This window comes from Pholis gunnellus, assembly GCF_910591455.1.
Source record: "Pholis gunnellus genome assembly, chromosome: 17".
NCBI classification, from domain to species: domain Eukaryota; kingdom Metazoa; phylum Chordata; class Actinopteri; order Perciformes; family Pholidae; genus Pholis; species Pholis gunnellus.
Window position 1 is genome coordinate 316,275 of NC_136544.1, and position 22,502 is coordinate 338,776.

General features: G+C 41.0%; 1 protein-coding gene across 1 annotated transcript; it reads left to right on the forward strand.

Annotated features, from left to right (window-relative positions):
* The first annotated feature begins 1,243 nt into the window (after positions 1-1,243).
* Positions 1,244-11,425, forward strand: cyb561 (cytochrome b561). Its single transcript, XM_079178394.1, has 6 exons — positions 1,244-1,319; positions 2,144-2,351; positions 7,826-7,924; positions 8,490-8,593; positions 8,944-9,101; positions 9,243-11,425. The coding sequence occupies exons 2-6, from the start codon at positions 2,147-2,149 to the stop codon at positions 9,433-9,435; spliced, it is 759 nt and encodes a 252-aa protein (XP_079034520.1). The 5' UTR covers positions 1,244-1,319; positions 2,144-2,146; the 3' UTR covers positions 9,436-11,425.
* Positions 11,426-22,502: the final 11,077 nt, after the last annotated feature.

Sequence of the window (22,502 nt, forward strand, 5' to 3'; positions counted from 1 at the left end):
GTGGTAGAATTTCAGGAAAATCCGGAGGGACTGAAACTCCCGTCAGTGTGTGCATGATGTGCACAAAAGTTATTTGAAGGGAAAAAAATGTAAGCGGCATCTTAAAACATTTCCATCTCGTGGGTCCATATCAGTCTGCTTTGATTATCCAGCTCCATATAGGCTTTACAATTCAATGGAGAATAAATGGAAACAGGCGGATTTCATAATCAGCATGTGTAGTACTATCGGTGGAGGTATAGTAATAGTGAGAGTATCAATAGTCGTGGTATACAAACAGTAGCAGGATGTACTTGATGCCTCTTTTATGGACACGTTTTGTGTAAGGATGTATCTTAATTTGGGGGGTTGGGAACCATACGATTTTTTTGGTATTTATTCAAATTACTTTTTTGATATATATTTTTTACTAATTTATATATTTATATATATATATATATATATATATATAATCTGCACAATATATATAAAGTATATTTAACAAAAGATTTTAGAAAAAAATACATATAAATATATAGATTTCTTTCCTCAACTATTTCTCAATATTTAAAAAAAAAAAGAATAATTTCCAATGCCTGTGTCAGTGGTCTCGTGAGCAGTGGTGGTTGGTGCGGTGATAGTAATGGTAGCTGAGGAGGTGTTGTATAAGCAGTGTCTTGGCAACATATTCACTCAGCCGCTGATTGTCCTCTAGTGAGCAGCCACGACTCACAGATACTCCCATCACTCCCATCCTCATCTTGCTCTCCTCCACAGTCTCCCCCCCTCCCATCCAGCGTTGTCAAGGCAACAACCCTTTACACTGGAGCCGTTAGTCATCAATCCATGTAGCCACCCCCTCTCTCTCTCTCTCTCTCTCTCTCGATGTTATTGTGACGTTTCATCACGAGTTGGATTCAAGAGCCCTTGGTCATTATTACATTTATTTATGGTTTCAAGTGTTTTTTTATTATAAATATATATATATATATGTATGTATATGAATTTCACTGCAACAAAGTCATTGTTTATAAGAACGTAGCAACCTAAAAGAAGGCTATAATAATAAAAAAATATAATAAAAATAATGATGATAATGATAAAATAAATAAATAATAATATTAATAGGCTGTACAACACTGCACTTTGTCATTTCCTTCTTAGTCCCGCTGTCACATGGGTTGGGCTTGTTCAGGAGAGCGTCCAAAACACACAAACAAACGCGCGCACCTGCACGCGCGCACGCACAGTCTTGCACGGTCAGAGGGAGAAGGAAGGCGGATCTGCAGATAGAAACAGTCAGCCTCGGGACTTCCTCAGCAGAGCAGAGACATAGCGCAGTAAGTACCTCACACCTTATTATTCCTACTCATTTACGTCTCTTCTTTTTGTAATGGAACTACCGTCACAAGTTAAACAACAGAGTCAAATTAAAGTGACAGGTAACAGGTGACGGCGTAAACGTCACGGTGGCTTGTAATGTCACTGTTATTTTTCCTTTAATACCCGTTAACGTGTGGTTGCATTAATGATAATTAACGACTTTTACATCGGGCTGTGACGTGTGGTGTTTGCCACCAGAAGCTCATTGCGATGATGTGGCGAGCCGGACGGGTCCGTTCGGTTTTGGGTCATTTCTGCCGTGTCCCCGTGTAACTCCCGTCAGTGAGGTGCGACACTTCCTGCCGCGTTATCTCGGCGTCGCGTATGTCTTGTCGGACTTTTCGGCTGCTGGAAAACGAGAGAAAAGCGGCATATGCAGTGTGTGTGTGTTTCCCCCTCAATAGTTTTATTTTGAAGTGGCTCTGCACTTTGTATTTCACTGTAAATGACTTACTCAAAACATTATTGTGAAATTGTTTTCTGCGGTTAAGTAGCCGTGGGCCTAATTATACTTTTTGCAATTTGTTTTTTGTTCTGTAATGGTACTTGTGGCATCCTGTCAAACGTGATTTGGAGTTGAAAGTAAGTACTCAAGTTATTCTCAGTAGGCTTGGCTACTTGTACTTAACTCTCATTAAATGAGGGGGGTAAAAAAAATAAAAAGTTATATCTAAATTTCTGCTAAAGAAACTGGATTACTTCAGCCATAGCTTCATAATTCAATATATTGTAAATTAGTATTTAATAGATACTCAGTAACCTTCTTGTTAATCTTTCTCAGATCATGGAAGAAACTGCCCCGCGTCCTGCTCGCTCTGTGTTCCCGTGGCTGGTGGGAGCGTCGCAAGTGGTGGGTCTGGCGGCGGTGGTGCTGACCGGCGTGTGGATGGGCCACTTCCGCGGCGGCTTCGCCTGGGATGGCTCGGCGCGGGAGTTTAACGTGCACCCTCTGTGCATGGTGCTGGGGCTGGTCTTCCTGCAGGGCGATGGTGAGTTGGCCACCGATCGGCGCGACCACTGTCGCTCCACGAGGAAAATGTAGAGTTACCTAGGTTAGGCCACGTTACCTAGGTCTGCTAGATTGTGTCGAGAGTGCCATATGGGGTATGATTTTCATTCCTGTTTCATCAACTCATCATCTCATTTATTGTCTTAACATCTTTAAGGATATCTTTCATTACAGGGCTGCTAACATTTCAATGTAGTTTGGAGCAAGCGAGAAGCCAATGCAGAAGTGCCATAAACTTGCATTCTTTCTAATGGCCAGCAGGGGGCGCCTCCTTGAGTCGCAAAAAAATTATGTTTATTGAGTAATTAATGGGACATTTAAATATAAATACACGATAAAGCAGGGTATGTTTTAGGGCGTGGCTACCTTGTGAATGACAGTTCGCTACTACGGCGTTATCCAGTTTGGGTGTTTTCCCGGGATTCTTCTCACAAAACCCTTTTACAGTGATAAAAGACGGCTGAAAAGAAAACTATTTCTTCAACATACAGCAAAGTAGCCAACGGGCCGATTACCAATTAGCTAATCTCGAAACCCATCGGCTAACGGCGGTGTGACGACAGATAAGCCTCTATTGCAGGGGTCCGGATCCGGGGTCCGGATCCGGACCCAGACGCTGTCCTATCCAGACCCGGACTTATAACTGATGGATAATTGAGAATTATACATTTTGGCGGAGCGTTTCTATTTTAACCTGCACAGCTTTTCCAGCCTTTACGGCACTCGATCAGCAGTCCAGGAAATACACCGACCAATCACATACATTGTAAATCATCTCACGTGACGCTACTCAGCCAATCAAATATCTGTATTCTGAAACGCATCGTGAGCCGAGTGAGATTTGCACACAGACATGGGAGACGGAGAGAGCAGTGGCAGAAGTAAGTCAGAGAATTTTACATGGCGTGCTAAAAAGAGAAGTGGACCACGAAAACAGAGCTTTTAATAAAGAATGGACGAACTCTTATTTGTTCATTCTTCCTGATGGCGCTACTAAACGACTTGTATGTTCAGATACCGTGGCCATTATTAAATGCGCCGATGTGAAACGTCACTACGAGACCAAACACACATCTTTAGACCAAACACTCCAGTCTGAACTGAGGGCAAGATGTTGAAATGTGTAGAGATTGTTTATTATAAAGTTCACTGAGACCGTTATGATGTGAAATGGATTTAACAAAAGAGAAGAAAAAAAGTTCACTCCAGCCACACTTTCCTTTTTTCCTTTTCATACATTTTTCAAAAATCAAGCAATTTCTTTTAAGATGCAAGTTTTTCAAAAATTCATTGTGTATTTTATTTTTAGATGGAGCCCTTATTTTACTTGAAATGAGAGAACATTTATTTTTGTATTTCTATGTATTATTTATAATCCATCCAATTAAATTTTAAAACGTAATTATATATTATATTTTAAAATATAATTGATGTGTACTTTCTTTATTTGATTTGACAGTTGTTGACTACACAGAGACTTTGTTACTACTAGGCTTCTTGAATATATATATGGCACTAAATAGCGCAAGTTAGATATTATTGTAATGTTCCGGACCTTTGCACGAGGAGATTTTCTCAATCTGGACCTTTCGGAATTTTAATTGAATACCCCTGCTCTATTGGGACAAGGGTTTTCGGTGTAGCCAGCGCATATCCGAGGACAAGACTTCCTTTTTCTGTGCACTGCTCGATGTTTACAGTACAATTAACAACTTAAGATGTGACACGAGTTGGAGTTTAAAATCCAAAGGAGACGGCTTTAACTTTAAAATATGTTAGGGGGCCTCCGAGAACCATGTCAGATATGGCTGGCTCCAAAAGCGAGTCAATCCCAAATGACGTCACGGAGACTATGTCCTTATTTCATATAGTCTATGGTGGCAACACAACGCTGAGTTTTTGTAAGGAATTCTGTTGTTACACTCTTGTTTTGTCTCATTCATCATGTACGGGGACGCAAGTGAAGTATCTATCAAAGTATTGCGGGATAGCAGGTAATGCAGGAATGACACCCGTGAAGTCAGATTAGCCCGGCTGGTTCTACATCATTTTGTAATCATGGTTACGCCACGTAATTTTCGTGAAATTGAGTGAAACTGGAAGCAGAGTTCAGCTTCATGTGGACGCTGTAGTCACTCTGTTGGTGTGTGTCCGCATGTGTGTCTTAGCCTCGGGCGCCGTGTTGCTGACCTGTTGCATTAAGCTAACGCTACCCAGACATCCATCAGTCCCCCACCCCCACCCAGCAAGTTTGATCTAAACAGCGATAAGCAGAAATGGTTTGAATCATTGAACATGCCAGTTTTGTGTGTGTGTGTGTGTGTGTGTGTGTGTGTGTGTGTGTGTGTGTGTGTGTGTGTGTGTGTGTGTGTGTGTGTGTGTGTGTGTGTGTGTGTGTGTTTATGGGACGTATCCTGTGAAGCTTTGACAAGAGTGGCCCATCCGGGAATGGAACCGGCAGGTCCAGGAAGAGCCAGTCAGCAAACTGAGCAGCTCTTCTTCAGCTTGAGAGCTGAAGGGGTCCAGTGGAGCATGTATGCTAACATATGCTAACGTTAAGAATATAACCACACACAAAATAGAGGTCCTAGTTTCTATGGTTATTTGCGTCATTCTTTTTTTTAAATTTAGCATACATGCTGCCACCCTGAGGATGATGAAAGCTTTAAAGACCAATTGGACCTTTTAGGTTTGTGGTCAATCTGACAGAAACGATTTATAACATGTAAAAAAACAACAGGAACTCCAAAATGGAGCAACCTTCTTGTCGCAGTATAAACTGCTACAGTTCTGAGACAGCGGTCGATGATAAAAAATAAATATTTCGAAACAAAATGAGTGAACTCAGTGTTCCTTTAAGTACCGAGCTAACAAGCTTGCTAACTAACAATTGGCAACAGTTAGCAAGCTTGTGAGCTTTAAAATCTTTCTTCAGTAGTTCTCAACTGAATGAAGTGACGTACAGTCGTGAAAACAAGAGACAGACAGAGAAAATAGGAAGTAACGCAACGAGCTGTTGCGACCGGCTAGCACTTGCCAGCTACAGTAGTTCTCCAACTACTACTTGGTTAGTAGCCCCCGCGTCACGAAGCCTCTAGAACCAAATAATTCACCAGCATGAGCGGAGGAAATTCACTGTGCCACTTCCTGGTGTGACCAGGCAATTTAAGCACCATTTATCAGCTATAACACCATGAAGACTGTCCAAAAGTGTGCTTTCACAATTAGCCTATTGTGTTTAGCCCCTCTCTATTTCTTTCTCTTTGAGAACTTGGAACATGTGGGAGGAAACTGTAACTCAGCTAAGTTATGATCTGTCTTATGATACACTGCAGCAAATCCCCAGTGACCTCTGCGGTCCCGAAAATAAAGACAAAGTGAGACGTAGTTGTCTTTCCTGCTCTCCGCTTTGCGTCTGCAGCCCTTGGGTACTTTTGCTAATTAGAGTAACCAGATTAGTTCAACTGGTTCACAGCTGTCTGTTGCAGAGCTGGATTGCATTAGTGCGATAAAAGCGAAAAGGTCAGCTGGACATTAGACGGGGACAAGGCGGGTTATGGAAATACCCTGGGGGGGGTCCTAACACACACTAACAAAAATTCATCTCAAAGCTGGTTCCCTGTGATTAAGTCTGTGTTTGTTGCTTCCACGCTAATGTGGATATATTTGACAGTATATACTATACACACTTAATCAGCATCTCTGGCCTCTTAAAATACAGAGTGCTGTAGGAATGATACTTAGCATTTAGCACTTCAGGTTCCGTCGTCTCAAAGTCAATGGGTTTTTGGTTAGATGCCTGAAATAATGTCTGTGGTTTACACAAGCCAAAGAGATTTTAACGTTTTGGTCTAAAAACATTAATTTCAACAGTAAATACCTCTTTTGTGAATTAAAAAAGGCGTGGTTTGTGGTTAATGTGACAGAAAAGGTTCATAATATGTAAAAAACAACTTTGTTTAAGCTTCTCTTGTCGCAGTATAAACTGCTACAGTTCTGAGACAGCGGCAAATTAACTGTGTGAACTTATTTTTCCCATAGCGACCGAGCTAACAAGCTTTCTTGCCAACAGTTAGCAACAGGTAGCAAGCAAGCAAGCATGTTAGCTTTGAGAGGTTTTTTTCTCTCTTCGGTAGTTCGCAATTGAATGAAGTAATGTACAGTCCTGAAAACAAAGCGGACAGAGGAAATAGAAAGAAGCTCGATTGTTACCGTGGTTAGCGGTTAGCTTGCCAGATAAATTTAGCAAACAAGCTTAAGAGATTTTAATGTTTTGTTCTCAGACATAAACTACAACAGTAGATACCTGTCTTGTGGATTTCTAAGCTTCTAGGTGTCTTAGAAAAGACAGTTGCTAACAAGTGGCTAAATGTCATCACCTCGATTAGTCCGCCTTCACAGCTTCGTTGCGTTAACACTCGCTCATGCGACCGTGGTGTGTTTTACAGCCTAACGTTAGATTTCTACTTCTGCAGATTGCATTCATGCTCCAAAAAAATCATAAATGCGGTGTTCATTTGTGAAGATTATGTTGCTGGAGAAAATGTGAGTATCATAAACATTTGTTGGCCACAGAGGTTATTTTCTGCAATGATCCGATGGAAAAATCCCATTGGTTTTTTGTCGAGGGAATTATGTCACTTCTACAGCTCTCTATATTTTAACACCTGAATCATGAAGAGTGGACATGGCTAAAAGATTATTTTCTAAAGGACCTCACATATAATTGTCATGTGATCATTTCATTTTGGAATCAGATATACTGCAGTCTTCATGCTCGCTCTGAAAGCACTGAATCACATTGAAAACTGCTTAAAGCTGCTTAGTAGCTTAAAGAAAGGATTTTAAAAAGGACACAATTAACAATTGTGTTCAGTTAAACCTTTTGCTCCAAATTAAAGAAAATGCTCAAAAAGGCTCACTTTCTGCACACAATGCATGTATGCTCTCTGTAGGCCTATTGGCACATCTTTACACCTTTTATATGTGCTGTAATCACATAATGTTCTCATATGTTCATGTCTCATTCATTATTATAGTGCATATCTTGCATATTTACTAGGAATATATAAATATATAGACAGTGCCTCTGCAAACTTTCATGTTCCCCGTTTTCGCATTCCCCATATAATCTTGTATTAAGGAACTTTCCTTTTGTCTATTATCTGTATTACTACAGTTTCTGACGTACTGTTTGTCTTTGTGTCTTTTTAAAAAATCAATCATGATATGTGAGTTGTCTTCGGTGTTTTGGTTCCCCTCTTTGATTGGTTGTTACAGCCTGTGGCTTTTGTATAAAGATGTGTCGTTTCACATTGTGAATTCAATCGCTCACGAAGGGCCGATACAGAAACGCTGCATCTCACATAAAAACAGTGCCGACGGTGTTTTCTGAAGACAAAGTTCATTGAATTATTGGTAAATTCACCTCTCTCTTTCTCCCCCTCTCTGCAGCCATCCTGGTCTACAGAGTATTTCGAAATGAGACCAAGAGGAACGTTAAGGTGCTTCATGGCATCATTCACCTGCTGGCCCTCATCATCAGCATCATAGGTAAGAGAGAGCTGTACGACGGTGTATGATGTTCATTTTAGATAAAGAAATTACAGAGCCAGGGGATTATTATTATTCAGAGAAAAAATGTACAAGAAAAAGAAATTGGATATTCTCTGAGATTTAAGTGGTTAATTTACGAGAAAATACCCACAGATTTATGATAAAAAAAATCTCTAATATTCTCTGAGATTATAAAGGCATACATGAGCCAGAAAAAAACTCTGAGATTAAAATCCCAAATTTATGACAAAAGTAGTGTTTTTTTACGTTGTGTTGATCCAACCTTGTAAAGTAAAGCAATATGGTTCTTTGACAAAAAATTATGTTATTTTTCTTGTAAATGTATGACTTTATAATGTTAGATTTAAGATTTTCTCTCTCGGAATATCTTTCACCTCCCCAAGAACTGTAATTAAAAAAACTACAATGGTCCTAATGTGGCATCGTAGAAATGTGCGTCTGTGAATGTGAAGAAGCTAATTCCAGTGTTTATTTCTGTGTGAGAGAGAGAGATGGAGAGAAAAAGATACCTTAATCATTGTTTCTCTCTGTCTGTGTGTAGGTTTTGTAGCTGTGTTTGATTCCCACAGAGCAGCAAAGATCCCAGACATGTACTCCCTACACAGCTGGTGCGGCATGGCTACCATGGTCTTATTCTGCATACAGGTACACACACACACTCACACAGTCATGTTTCCATCACTTTAGAGGACATTACATTGACTTGCATTCATTTCCTGGAGACTTTCACTAGCCCTAACCATAACGGCTACTTGCCTTATCCTAAACCTTATCCTAACCTTACCCTAACCTTAAACCAAGTTTTGACCCTAAAATATAAGGATTTACATTATTGGGACTTGCATTTTGTCCCCAAAAAGAAGGCGAGTCCCCACAATGTTGTTGTGTCAATAGGTCCCCATAATGTGAGTAATACCAACCCACAAACACACACAAAGTGTAATGTAGATTAAAACAGTAAAAACTAACTTTTCATCCCTCCATTTCCCCCCCAGTGGGTGATGGGTTTGGTGTTCTTCCTGTTTCCTGTTGCGTCGTCATGGTTACGAGCCTCGTACCTCCCCATCCATGGGTTCTGCGGTCTGGTGCTGCTGGTTATGGCCATAGGGAGCAGCCTGCTTGGCATCACGGAGAAACTCCTCTTCAGCATCATGTATGTCTCTTCAATCATGTAATAACAAATATATATATATATAGATATAGATAATTGTCTCTGAGAATTCTACCAGCACACAAATACAACGGAGGTGAATGGGGGTTTCCTCATTGTGTCCGTCTCTCTCTGTGTACCCAGGTCAACCTACTCTCTGTTCACCCCTGAGGGGGTGCTGGCCAACGTCTTGGGGATCCTGCTGCTGTGCTTCGGGGTGCTGCTGGGCTACGTCATCACCAGGGAGGAGTACCGGCGTCCGCCGAACCCAGAGGAGGAGTCTCTGTCCGTCCACTTCAAGACCCTGACCGAGGGGGGGTCGCCCACCACGCCTTAAACCTGAGGGTGACGTCTTAACACCTCCCCCCTCATCTTGATACAGTGTGCTGCCAACAGACAAGCTAGTGTTACAAGTCTCTGTTATTACCTAGTAACTGAAAAGAAAAGTTTTTAAAAGTTTAGGTTTGGTTCAGTAAAATCAATAAAATCACGGACAAGCATTAATGACCAATCCGATCCATCTGATCTCAGATTGCTGAACAGACCAGTCAACTTTCACCCAAAAGGATTTATTTACACTTGATTTATTCTATTTCAAAATGAATAGAATGAGACAATTGTAAATGTAAAGGCGCAATGCAGTAAAAGGAAAATAGCATTGCAACAAATCAGATTTAATATACAATATTTAATAGAGAAATAGCAAGGGGTCTGGCGCCTCCTCACTTCGTCTGCCCTCTATCGAGAACCCAAGAAGCCCAGACTTACCAATCACAATTCCTAGTTGTCTCCACATTGAGCCCCAATGGGTAGCTACATGAGGAGGCGCCGTGCCTACAGAAGTATAAATATATAAAAAGAGTGCCCGCAGCTCAGAAACTGTTTGTCCTGGAGTTACTGCTTTTGCTCCTACAATATCTTCGGTAGTATCTCTACTGTGGAATGAATGTTTTCGTAGTCCCAACAAAATCAACAGAGTGATACGTCTTCTCCGGTAGAAATAAATCCAGCTGATCGATGTTAGGAGTTTAACATTCATTCATATCATATTGATTATTTAAGTTTATCAATGTAATACTTTCAATCCAGGACCTTCAGTATTTTAAAGAAGCCCTGCGAGGCAAATGAGAGAAATAGATTTTGCCAGGATAATCTTTCCAATCGTTCCTTTCATTTTATTTTCCATCTTTGAAACAGGTGGGGGAAAAATGTTTTCCCAAGAACAATAGTTAATTTCTTTGCGTCTGTGAAAACAGGTTTTAGCAGGGACTAAAAGCATTTATGTTTTCTTCCAGGTGAGTTTTAGTGTACATAACTTGATAACAAACAATATATGAACCTTGTGTTTTAGAGTTAAAAAATAATGCTTTTAATCCTATTTAGAACATGGGGTAGTGGTGCATGTCAACCTCTTTTGGCCAAAACGAATATCACACACTAATCTAGACAAAAGTTAAACTTTGGAAAATGATCTTGGCAAAACCTTTTTTTCACTTGTTCTTAAGTCATAAACACTTAGAAACACGTCTTAGAAAATGGATCACCAGAAAATCACTTACTTGCCACTGCATTAAGTTGTTGCTTGAGTGTGCACTTGATGCGGCTATCCCCGCTTTTGTACAATTTGACTATATTACACACCAGAAGTCAAACTGATGCCAAACATCGCGCTTGAATTTGACCTTCTCTTTGAACTACACATTCCAATTTGGAACCACTCACATCTGCCATCATGATTTTCCCAATTTTGATAAGTCACGGATCATAATAATATTTAATGGTAAAACAAGCTTTTTGGAAAATTATTTACATCACACTACTTTTGTGGGTCACAACACTATTTATTGATCTCGAAAAACAAAGTCTGTCCTCTCATTTGATTTTTCCCACGGTATCTATATCAGTCCCAGATCCAAGTGAAGTCAGTACCGTTTGTCCACAACGCAAGATGCATTAGCAAAATATATTCCATTTGTCCATTAGTAAGCTGTTTGTATTTAAATGGACTGCCAAGTTAACAATATCTGTACAGTGTGTATTCAGTTGTATGTGATAAGAGTTTGGTTACTTGATGCACTTTGACCTAAGGACATTAAATTCATATCTTTACTGTGTTTATCAAAATTCAATATAACATGTATCTACAGTTTTTTGGGGATTTTCTTTGGCTTGAGTTCAGATATCCGCACTAGTGCCTAATATAAAGCTCTTACTGAACTTTGCTGAATGTTTTCTGTCTAATGTACTTCTTGATAGTGTCATCTTTGAAAGGGAAGTCTTAATGAAATGTAATGTAACCTGAAGTAAATAAATATGTGTGTAGCGGCTTGAAGTGTTTTGGTCCAGTTGTGTGTTTCACCTGACTCAAACTTCAGATATAAGCAAATTAAACAAATTAAATAAAATTAGAATCAGAATCAGATCCTTTTATTTCACCAGAGTATGTTGCACATACAAGGAATTTTACATGGTGGATGGTGCATAACATTAAACTATCAACAGTGCAAAAAATAGACCCACTTCAACCAGCTGTAACATTACAAGAATAGTTTGACAATGTTGAAAAATTCACTTTCCTCTTGAGATTTGCCACTCTTCAACGTCTGTCTGTTAAATGTGAAGCTACAGTCGTCCCACTATCCCCTTCACTGTGCTTACTAGGAGACATCTTAACAATAAATCTGAGCAAAACAAACCGCCGATTACTCCTCGTGGCCCTAACTATCGCCAAGAAAACTATCCTCATGAACTGGAAATCAAGGAATAACATACACATCACACACTGGAGAAATGTAATGATAGAGTATATTTCAATAGAAAATCTAACCTCCTCCATCATATACAATACAACAGAACACCACTCCAGCTGGTCATCCATCACTACGTTTTTACAAACGTGACACCACCTATCCTATTAATATAAAATTTGTATAAGTATATATATATTTTTATGTATTTAGTATTATTATTGTTGATTTTTGGGTCGCGGTTTGCTGCCAGTGGTCGGGGCGATACTGCCCCTGACTTTGTTTACGTTAAAAAGACGTTATTATTTTATAATTTATGTAATTTGCTCTTATTTATGGTTGTTTTTCTTTTTTTGTTTTTTGTTTTCTCAAAATGCTCAAGGACACACACACGCACACACACTCATGCACCGTTCTCCCATATACTGACTATATGATGTTTGCTGGCTTGTATCCCACTGTTCTTGTCGTCTTCTTGTTGTTATATCTATGTATTGTCTCTTGTCTTGCAATAAATAAAATATAAAAAAAAAAAAAGCTAGCATAGCAGTGGTTTAGCTTAGCATAAAGTCTGGAGAGAGAGTGTGACGCACACAAACTGTATGGTCACATTTTTGTTTATTTGATGAATATTTGATAGAACAAATTTCTGTGATTTGCTAATCATAATAAAACTTATTTTGAAGTGTATTACTATCTATACCCAGTAGGTGGCAGTGCAGCACTGTGGTTTTGCCTCCTCATAGCTTGAGAAGACGTTGAAGGAAGAAGCCACACATTTGCCTGTCTCAATCATTTCCTGTTTTCTCAGGTTAGTAACTTGTAAAGTGCACCAAATATGACAAATGAATTGGGGACCAATGTTTAGTGAACATTTGTATAGATTACTTTGTGTTTCATGTGGTTGTTTTAAGTTACGTGACGTTCGTAGCTGACAAGCTAGTGGTCCTGGTCGTCCAAGGTAACGTTAGCGGAAGGGTATTCAGTTGGTTGTAATTAGTCTTTTTATTCTGTGATTTTGTTGTTAAATTCTGTTTTCTTGAATATGGGTATTTTGGATTACGTTAAAGTAATTTATTTTCCGTTAAATGATAAATTGCACACTTGGTTTAGAGATTTATTTTTATAGTATTTGTTTCATGTTATGTTGTTATCTGATTAGAATTTTTTAGATTTTTTTAATAAATAAAAGTCATCGGAAAATGTTATGGACATCTTTTTATTTGGGTCATAGGAGAACCGTCTGAACCCCCTTATTGCTCCATCGAGGACAGCACGATTGACGTTGAACTTGCAGGTTATCAATTTTGTCACTGAGCTCTCTCAGAATTTGAGTAATGGGGAATGTGTTCTTTTGGCTGTCTAGAAATGTACCTATCAGTAACTGATATGACAAGATGACCGTGTCATATCACAATTTCATTTTGATATTGTGCAATTATTCAATGACCTATTCAGGCCAACAGTATGCACCTGATAGTACTCTTGTACCTCTACCTCGGTTTGTTGCAAAGTAAAAACACAAATGTACCTTGAAGTTATTTTCTATGTAGTTCCTCATTTTGTCATCTGTGCCTCTCCAGTGTTGGTAAGTTCTATATGATCATTTTGAAATAAACTACAGCAGTGTTATAAAAAATGATAATAATGATATCAATTAATTAAGTTCCCACATTGTTTCCCCCTTATTCATTAACATCACATCTTGTTCCATTGCACCTGCATGTATGTGTCATTACGTTCTGTACTCGTAAACAATCAGTACACATTTTAATTATTTATGATTTACAGTGGCGGGCCGTCAGGGCCTGCAAAGCTTTCTCTGCTGGCCTCAACAGAATCACAAAGTTATAGCTATTTTATAATTTAATATTTTTTCAACGTCATGAGAACTTGAAAAGCACAGAGGGGGGGGGGGGACGTTAAATGACCAACAGCTGTCTGCAGAGCAGAGAGTATAAAAATGAATCAATTGTCCACTGATAACTCTTAATCTTGAGACACCTGCTTCTTCTGAGTGAGTCTGGAAGAGCAGGGAAGCGAAAGTCTTTGGGGCCGCTTGTCTGACCAGTGAACATACTAACATGCTCAGAGGGATTTAGTGGTGTCTGTAAGAAACAGAAGAGCTCAGTGGTAGAACTAACATCACGGAAATTGGTAAATTTAGACATCCAGGGCTATGTGGGATAAGCGGAACTATGTTTTGCTTTGCTTTAGCGATTTTTTAATTTATGGTGGGAATTTAGGCAGATTAAATTGACAATTAATAAATGCGAGACAAAGCACAACTCTTTTGTGGGCCTAGTTGAACTTTGCAGTAGTTTGTCAGGGGATAACTAGGTAGGATCATTTATCTGTAGACCTCAGGTTTAAAACTAGACCTAAAGAAACAGTTACTGGAAACAAAGTAAAGAAATTATAACATATCACATTTTATAATTTAGCATGGTACACAAGAGGGTTCACTGTTTTTTAGTATTTGTAGAGAAATGTATTGTTTGCTAACAACGCATCAAACATGTAGCCGATCACCTCACTCATGTTGTGTGGCTGGGGAGAGAGAGGAGGGTAGCAACCCGAGTTTCCCAAACTGCAAAGCTGTCACACAGAAATCAGTGTGGTAGGAGGTATATATGTGCAAAGATGATGCCACACTGGAAGGCAGATCTCCTGCACTAAGGCACCCATTTTCTCTCAGGGGTGGTGTGGCCTAAGAGGTTCAATGTGTTTTCTGCTCTTCTGTGTAATAATAATTGTGTTTCCTAATAATTGATGCATCAGAACAATTATAGTGAGAATAACTCAAATCAGCAACCACTAGATCAGGGGTGGCCAACCCGCGGCTCCCGAGCCGCATGCGGCTCTTTGCCCGGTTTCATGCGGCTCTTATGTTCATATCGAAGTTTGTATTTGTGTTTTTTTAATGTTCGTGTTCGCTTCGCTTGAGTTAAATACGGTATTTTCGTCAAACGCGCATGTTGCGGCCACAGATTACGTTCCTCGTCGACCCATTTAACGCCGAGACGGACTGTTTGAAAGCCCCGCTAGTCACAGATGAGGCTGCGGCTGAGTTGGAGATGATCGATCTTTGTGAGGAGGACCAACTCAAACCTTTAAGGGACGGGACCATTGAGTTCTGGAAAAGTGTGCCAATGAAAAAATACCCCAATGTCAAACGGGCTGCGCTTAAGATACTGTCAATGTTTGGGTCAACATACGTCTGCGAGTCTGTGTTTTCTACCCTGAAACACGTGAAATCAAAGCATCGATCTGTTCTGACTGACACCCATGTGAAAGAATTGCTTCGAGTGGCAACAACGGAATACAAGCCAGATTTGAAGAGGATTGTTCAAGGCAATGAATGCCAGAAGTCCCACTAAGTAACATGCATAGTAAAAGAAAAACACTATTGTAAATTATTATATTTTTGTTTGTGGACTTGGTTGAACTGAGAGTTTGTCTGTGTGAGACAGTGTACACAATGTTCATTGTTGAAAATGACTGGCCTGTGGTCTTAGGAGTCAATTTCTGTCATTATCATATTGGTGTGTGACATTTACAATAAATCTGGCTGAGCAAAGGTATGTGTGTGTGTGAGGAAGGGATAGGGTGATGTTCATGTGTGCCCATGTGTATGATGTGGCTCTTTGCGGTAACACAGTAAAAAATGTGGCTCTTGGTCTCTGACTGGTTGGCCACCCCTGCACTAGATTAAAGAATCGATTTGTAAAACCATTAAGTCACCATCGAATAACATGTGATATGACTATGCTAAGTTCACAGTCCGGCAGCACACGAGCTGAGACGTGCTTAAAACATGAACACAGCCTCTGCTCGCACAGATAGAACACACATCAGAAGAGTGAGCCAAATATCCAAAACATTTCAGACATCACACGTGCACATTCCACTGTTTAGTCTAAAAAGGCAGATTCCGCAACATCTGACTTTTTCCTCCCTTAGGACTACGAAAGTGACTTTTTGTGTAATACTTGTGTTTATTATAGCTTGCTATTTTAGAAATATAATCTCACAAAACAGCTAATGTTAAATTTATTGATTAATGATGTATATACATAAACCATTTGGGGTAAAATGTGTTGATGTTTCGATAAATTGTAAATACTTTAATGGCCATAGGAATGGCCAAAGGGGGAATTGTTGTGGAAATTTATCATATCGTTCTTTTAGGTATAACTTGTATCGCTTAAACCTGCATATATGTAGATGAGGCCAACCAGGCTCATTTAAAACCTAACGATAAATGAGTTCATCGGTATTTTAGCATTTCTGACTTGCTGTAGTGTTATTTCACCACCTAACCCTCTTCCCACGAAAAGGCTGGGAACTGGCCTTGGTCTGTGCAGCGGCAGACAGAGGAGGACGACATCTGTGAAGGGAGGAGACGAGATAATGTGCATATACTCTGTTTTTGTCTATTCCTTGTTGTTAGACCTCCGAACCATCTGTGGGGAAAGAGCTCTATCCATTCAGCTGAATTATCATTAGTGTCTGTTAAATAAATATGTTTTTATATTTTAAGAATTTTCTCATCTCGATTATTTCTCACCGGGAGGTTAAAAAGATTATTTTCCACGACATTAAACACATTTAATTTTTTCTTATATGTATTATAATTTATAAAAATATTTTTCCCATTATCTTATTTTCTCATTGCACAGCTACTGTGCTCCTCAGTTGCTCTGCTTCCAGTGCAGCTTGTTTTAAGTAGAGCTTTTATCCAATCAGAGTTCACCTCTGTGTCTCTAGGTAAGAAGAGAGGCCCCAGGCCTGCAGACTCACCCAGTGCTGCCATGTGCAGTTTAAGTTGAATGGGGACAATATTGTTGATTAACATAGTCTTCAACCAATCAGATCTTTAGTTTGAGATTCATGGACGCACCAGAGCGGTTTGCAGGTGTACAGTTATGTCAGCATTACTGCATCTCAGAGTCCAGATGCCTCTCTTCCGCAAGGGTGCATAGTGTGCTGTGATTGGTCAGTGGGCGGTGTTGGGGATTCCACCTCGGGCAAAGAGCCCACTGTATAATCTGACTCCAAAAGACTACACCTCCAGAAGGACCCCGCGCAGATCGTTTGAATTGGAATTACTTTGATGAACAACAGATGACAGACGGTCTAAAAGTATTAACTTGGTGGTTGTGAGCCCTGTTCTAACATTTCCCTCTTTTTTTATCCTCTCCGATGAGGATTTGACCTTGTCCTGCACAGCGATGCATCATCTTCGCACACACACGCCAGGGTAGAAGCCCCTGTGTGTGTGGGAGTCTTCCTCCTGTGGGAGTTCTGCCAGCTGAGAGAATTCTCAAGCTGTCGGTCCTGCACCCATTTGTTGCTACACAATATTCAATGGACTTATCTGTTTCATAACACAACTAGTTATAAGTTTAAGCTAAACCACCAGTGAGTCAGAGCTTCTTCTTTGTACGGTCAGCGCAAAAGTGCCTCGTCCGGAGCGCTTGAAACCTTTGCTCAATGACCACGCAACACTATTGCAATTGAGCACATACATAATTCTTATAAGTTCAATGCCTCTATATATTTTAGCATATTTCTACAGCGGGCACGTGACTATGTGCCCGCGAAACATAATGCTTGCTAGCAGAGCTTTGGTTGTAGCAGACAGAGTTCAAGTGGAAATATTTGAAAGACATTTTACCTAGCTTTGTTTTTTTAATATGAAATGGCGGAAGGAGGAGAAACGGATTTAGTGGCGGAGTTACTGGGAACGCTTTTCTCAAGAAGGACATTTCTGAACAAACTGGACAGTAAGAAACGACCCCACAGCTAGCAGCCCTGACCAGCCAGGAAAAGGATTTGTATGCAGCGTCGGAGAAGCGTTGCACATGTTATGGCTGTGAATGTGTTTCATTTTAACTGAGCGTCGGTACTTTTGGAGACTCGAGTGGATCTACAACTCAACGACCACGTTCGCAGGGAAACAGCTCCACAACCGCGGCCCGCCCTTCGCCGGTCCACGGCCGGTCCACGACCGAAGACGACCACCAGCAGCGGAAGACCGACGACGACCGGCGAAATATAACTGGGGAGGCTCGACTGGCGTCGATGAATGGAGAAGGACTTCTTACTGGAACTGATGTACTGGGATTAAACTTCGTTTGTTTAACTCTACTGTTACTACTGTTCATTTGTCAATCGTGGCGTTTTTATGAATAATATTTGAATGGCTCGTGTGGTGGAATGCGTGGATCCGCTGCAGGTCTGCTGGATTGATTTGTTGCTTTGTTGTCATACGAATATATGCGACTGCTCTTGTGAGTTTGTCATTGTGTTACATTGATACATTGTATTGTCCGTTCATGACGCAGCGTCCCGTCATGCTCGTATTCATGTATCTGCACTCTGCATTTCGTGTTTTGTATGCTAGGTGTTGAACTTCATATAACATTTTATTTCATTTGTCAAATGTTGCAGTGTTATGTGAATATGCGGCTTTTACACGAAACAAATAATAACCCGTAGTTGTGACGTCATAATGAGGTTATTAGAAGTGTAGAACAGCACTGAAGGCCCAGGTATAAAATCCACGGCCCGCCACTGATGATTTAGTTATAAATACATTGGGAAGAATTATTCTGCACGTTGCGGGCCGTAATCTAAAGCTTTCCTCATTTTATTTATATAAACATGTAATATTATGATTATCAATACTTAACAGTACTAACAGTAATGCCTTTGAGTGAAATGAAAATCAAAAAGATATTAAATTATCACATGCACAATATTTATTGTATGTTAATTGTCATACATTGTCAGATTTTTGAAATATATCAGAAATATTATCAGACTCAGAATCAGCTTTATTGGCTGAATTTGTCTCCGGTTTCCACTCCGCTCTCAATGTACACACACACATTTACAATAAACAAGAACAAATATATATAAAGAATAAAAAAGGGAACAGATATAGGTAGAAACATTTAACAGCTATATAAACCTATAAACATTGAGGTGATAGAGCAAACAGAGGTAGTAGTGCAATATGACTTATTTATTGTTCATCAGAGTGACGGCCGGTGGAAAGAAGCTGTTCCTGTGTCTGGTGGTTTTGGAGTACAGAGCTCTGTAGCGCCTACCAGAGGGGAGGAGTTGGAACAGCTTGTGTCCAGGGTGTGGAGGGTCTGCAGTGATCTTTCCAGCCCGTTTCCTGACTCTGGAGGTGTACAAGTCCAGGATGGGGGGCAGGCTGGAACCGATGATCCTCTCTGCAGACCTGACAATCCAGTGTAGTCTGTTTCTGTCCTGTTTGGTAGCCGATCCAAACCACACAGTGATGGAGGAGCAGAGAACAGGCTGGATGATGGCTGAGTAGAACAGGATCAGCAGCTCCTGAGGCAGGTTGAACTTACCTCAACTTACGCAGACTCGTCACGTCTCTGATGAGGTCGATGACCGTTGTGTCGTCTACGAACTTCAGGAGTTTAACAGCGGGGTCCTCTGAGGTGCAGACGTTATTGTTTCTAATATAAAGACATATTTAGAAAGTTTGTCATACATTTATTTGTATTGTGCTACTCTGTAAATAAACAGTATACATACAGTACATACAGTTTACATGAACATACGTATGTGACAAATGAAATACCTTAAAGTTTTTAGAATTATTATTTCTCATTCAGCCTGAACCGTCTGTCTGCTTCTTGGTTTGTGATCAGATGCAAAGAGCTGCTGACGGCTTCCTGTGTGTGTGAGGAGCTTCCCAAACCCACCAGCACAGAAGAAGCAGACGGAGTCAAACTACGTCCTCTGTGCCGGTGGGGACGGGGCGCTCCTCGTCCTCTCGGCTGGTGGAGGGGCAGGGAGGACGTAACTGTACTCACTGGGTCTCGGACTCACTGGGGTGCTGAGAGTGGTTCAATGGTCTGTGGTGGGTCTGGGTCTTCCTGGGATGATGGGTTGGTTGATGTCCACTCTCAGCTTCCCCAGGAGTGAGACAAAGGCACAGAGGAGTCCTGCCCTGTGAGACACAAACACAAGAGATGAATACTTTTAACTCAACTATACGACCTTTACATTGTTCAATGATGGAATCTTATTACTGATACTTCTGTAGTCTTAGTGAGGGATTACTTACTCAGCCCACTGAAGGACTGAAAGACTCTCCATCTGGTCCTGTGGTCCTCCATCCTTCTCATCTGGTCCTGTGGTCCTCCATCCTTCTCATCTGGTCCAGAGTGAACACATCTTCTCTGTTGTCTAGGAGATCCAGGATGTTGCTTCCTGTGTTACAGCCATCGATACCTGAATAAAAGAGACTTGGAAACCTTTTCTTAACGTTAGTCATTTTTACCATACCTCTGTCTGGTACAGCCACCTTCACCTAACTATGAAAAACAGATATAGAGTGAGTAAAATGAACAAACTGTAAAGTGAGACTTTGAGACAATGTGTGTTAATGTTGTTATTAAATGTTGACTTACCTTTGTTTGCTAAAGACATCTAGACTTTATAAAGAAAAATACACGACAGAATAACAACCATGCACTGTTAACTTACCTCTGGTTTCTGCATCTTGCATCAACCATTATTCAAACAAAAATCAACAAAGAAACAATATTTAAAAGCTCTGCTGCAGGATGCTACCTATCGCCAACCCCGCCAGACGCAAGGGAAGGCTGTCTGGTGCTTTATCAGTCCTACCAGACGCAAAGGTTTTACAATCCTGCTGCTGTCAGTGTCAATCCGAGTCACTGTCTTCAGCCGACTGCCAGTATCTTCTGTGTGGGGGGAAGCTGAGGCCTGAAGTGGAAGGTGGAGACCATCTGTAGTAATCTCCCCGGCTATCATTTGTGGAGGATCCGAGGCCTGTAGAGGAGGACGCTGACTCCCCGTAGTCCTCTTCTCTGGTCCTCTTCGTGGAGGATCTTGAGGCCTGTAGAGGAGGACGCTGACTCCCCGTAGTCCTCTTCTCTGGTCCTCTAAGTGGAGGATCTTGAAGCCTGTAGAGGAGGACGCTGAGTGCCCGTAGTCCTCTTCTCTGGTCCTCTAAGTGGAGGATCTTGAGGCGTGAAGTGGAGGATTCTGACTCCCCGTAGTCCTCTTCTCTGGTCCTCTTCGTGGAGGATCTTGAGGCCTGTAGAGGAGGACGCTGAGTGGCCGTAGTCCTCTTCTCTGGTCCTCTAAGTGGAGGATCTTGAGGCCTGTAGAGGAGGACGCTGAGTGGCCGTAGTCCTCTTCTCCGTTCCTCTAAGTGGAGGATCTTGAGGCGTGAAGTGGAGGACGCTGACTCCCCGTAGTCCTCTTCTCTGGTCCTCTTCGTGGAGGGACCGGGGCCTGAAGTGGAGGGCACTGACTCCCCGTAGTCCTCTTCTCTGGTCCTCTTCGTGGATGGCGCTGACTCCCCGTAGTCCTCTTCTCCGGTCCTCTAAGTGGAGGATCTCGAGGCGTGAAGTGGAGGACGCTGACTCCCCGTAGTCCTCTTCTCTGGTCCTCTTCGTGGATGGCGCTAACTCCCCGTAGTCGTCTTCCCCGTGGTTGTCGTCAACGTTCCTCTGCCTTTCACACTCACCTGCTCCGTGGCTTCCTCCTCCTCTTCCACGATCCTGATGACTTCAGGGAGGTCGTCTTGGGCAGGACGTTCAACAACATAGTCGACACCAGCTGAGAGGGAAACATTTAAACTTTCAGGATTTCTCATAACATGAAATATTTATGGATTACATGAAGCAATAATCAAAGTTCAAATTAGAAAAGACGACAGCAGAGCCATAAAGTAACTAGGACTGCACTACACACACACATAAAGTCCCAACACGCAAGAGAGTTCACCTTTAAACATTTATACCAAACATAGTGCAGCTCTGCCTCTGTTAGTTTGAACAGAGAACACATAACAAAACAACAACTATATTAATAATGATAAAAGCAATACATAGTATTATTGTCGTTATAGATATTATCCTTATTACTGTTATTATTTTATGTCCGAAGCAACAGAGTAGGGTGAGAGGAGCAGCTGGTCACGCGCTTTTACGCACGGGCTTTTCCCACGTTTCTGATCTGGATTCAGATTCCAGCTGCTAAACAGTCAGTCAGCGGGTCAATTAACCGACTGTAGTCGTGAGCTCTGGACAAAGATGTTCATTTTGCATTTGTGTGGACGAAACGGTAAATGGCTTGCAATAAACAACGTGAACGTATTTGTTGAACTACGTGCGTCACGACGCACAGTGAAACGTGTCTATATTAATCCAACATGACTAACCTCTTTAGTTTATAACTCATTATTCTCCAGGTTTATGAGTTGCATATCACAGCGCGTGGAGGAGATGCAGCACGCGCACATGCAGCCCCGTACAGTTACTTAACAGATCGCTCTCTTGTCCCTCGAAAACCAAATACCACAACAACGAGCAAAGCGCATCTCAATGTTAAATGTTAAAGAAATAGTTGATGTAATATGATGAAGTAAAAGGAGCAGATGTTTGTTCAATAACTCAAGTTTCAACAGTCAAACCCACTCAGGGTCGCATCGCGGCCTGGTTTGATGACGTAGCTACGTCCTGACGTTCGCCTCTAATCGTTCCATATGGTTACCATGGTGCACAACTTAAGCATGCATTTAGCCTTCTATGAAAATGGTCTATTTTCAGAAATATACATTTTAATGTTAACA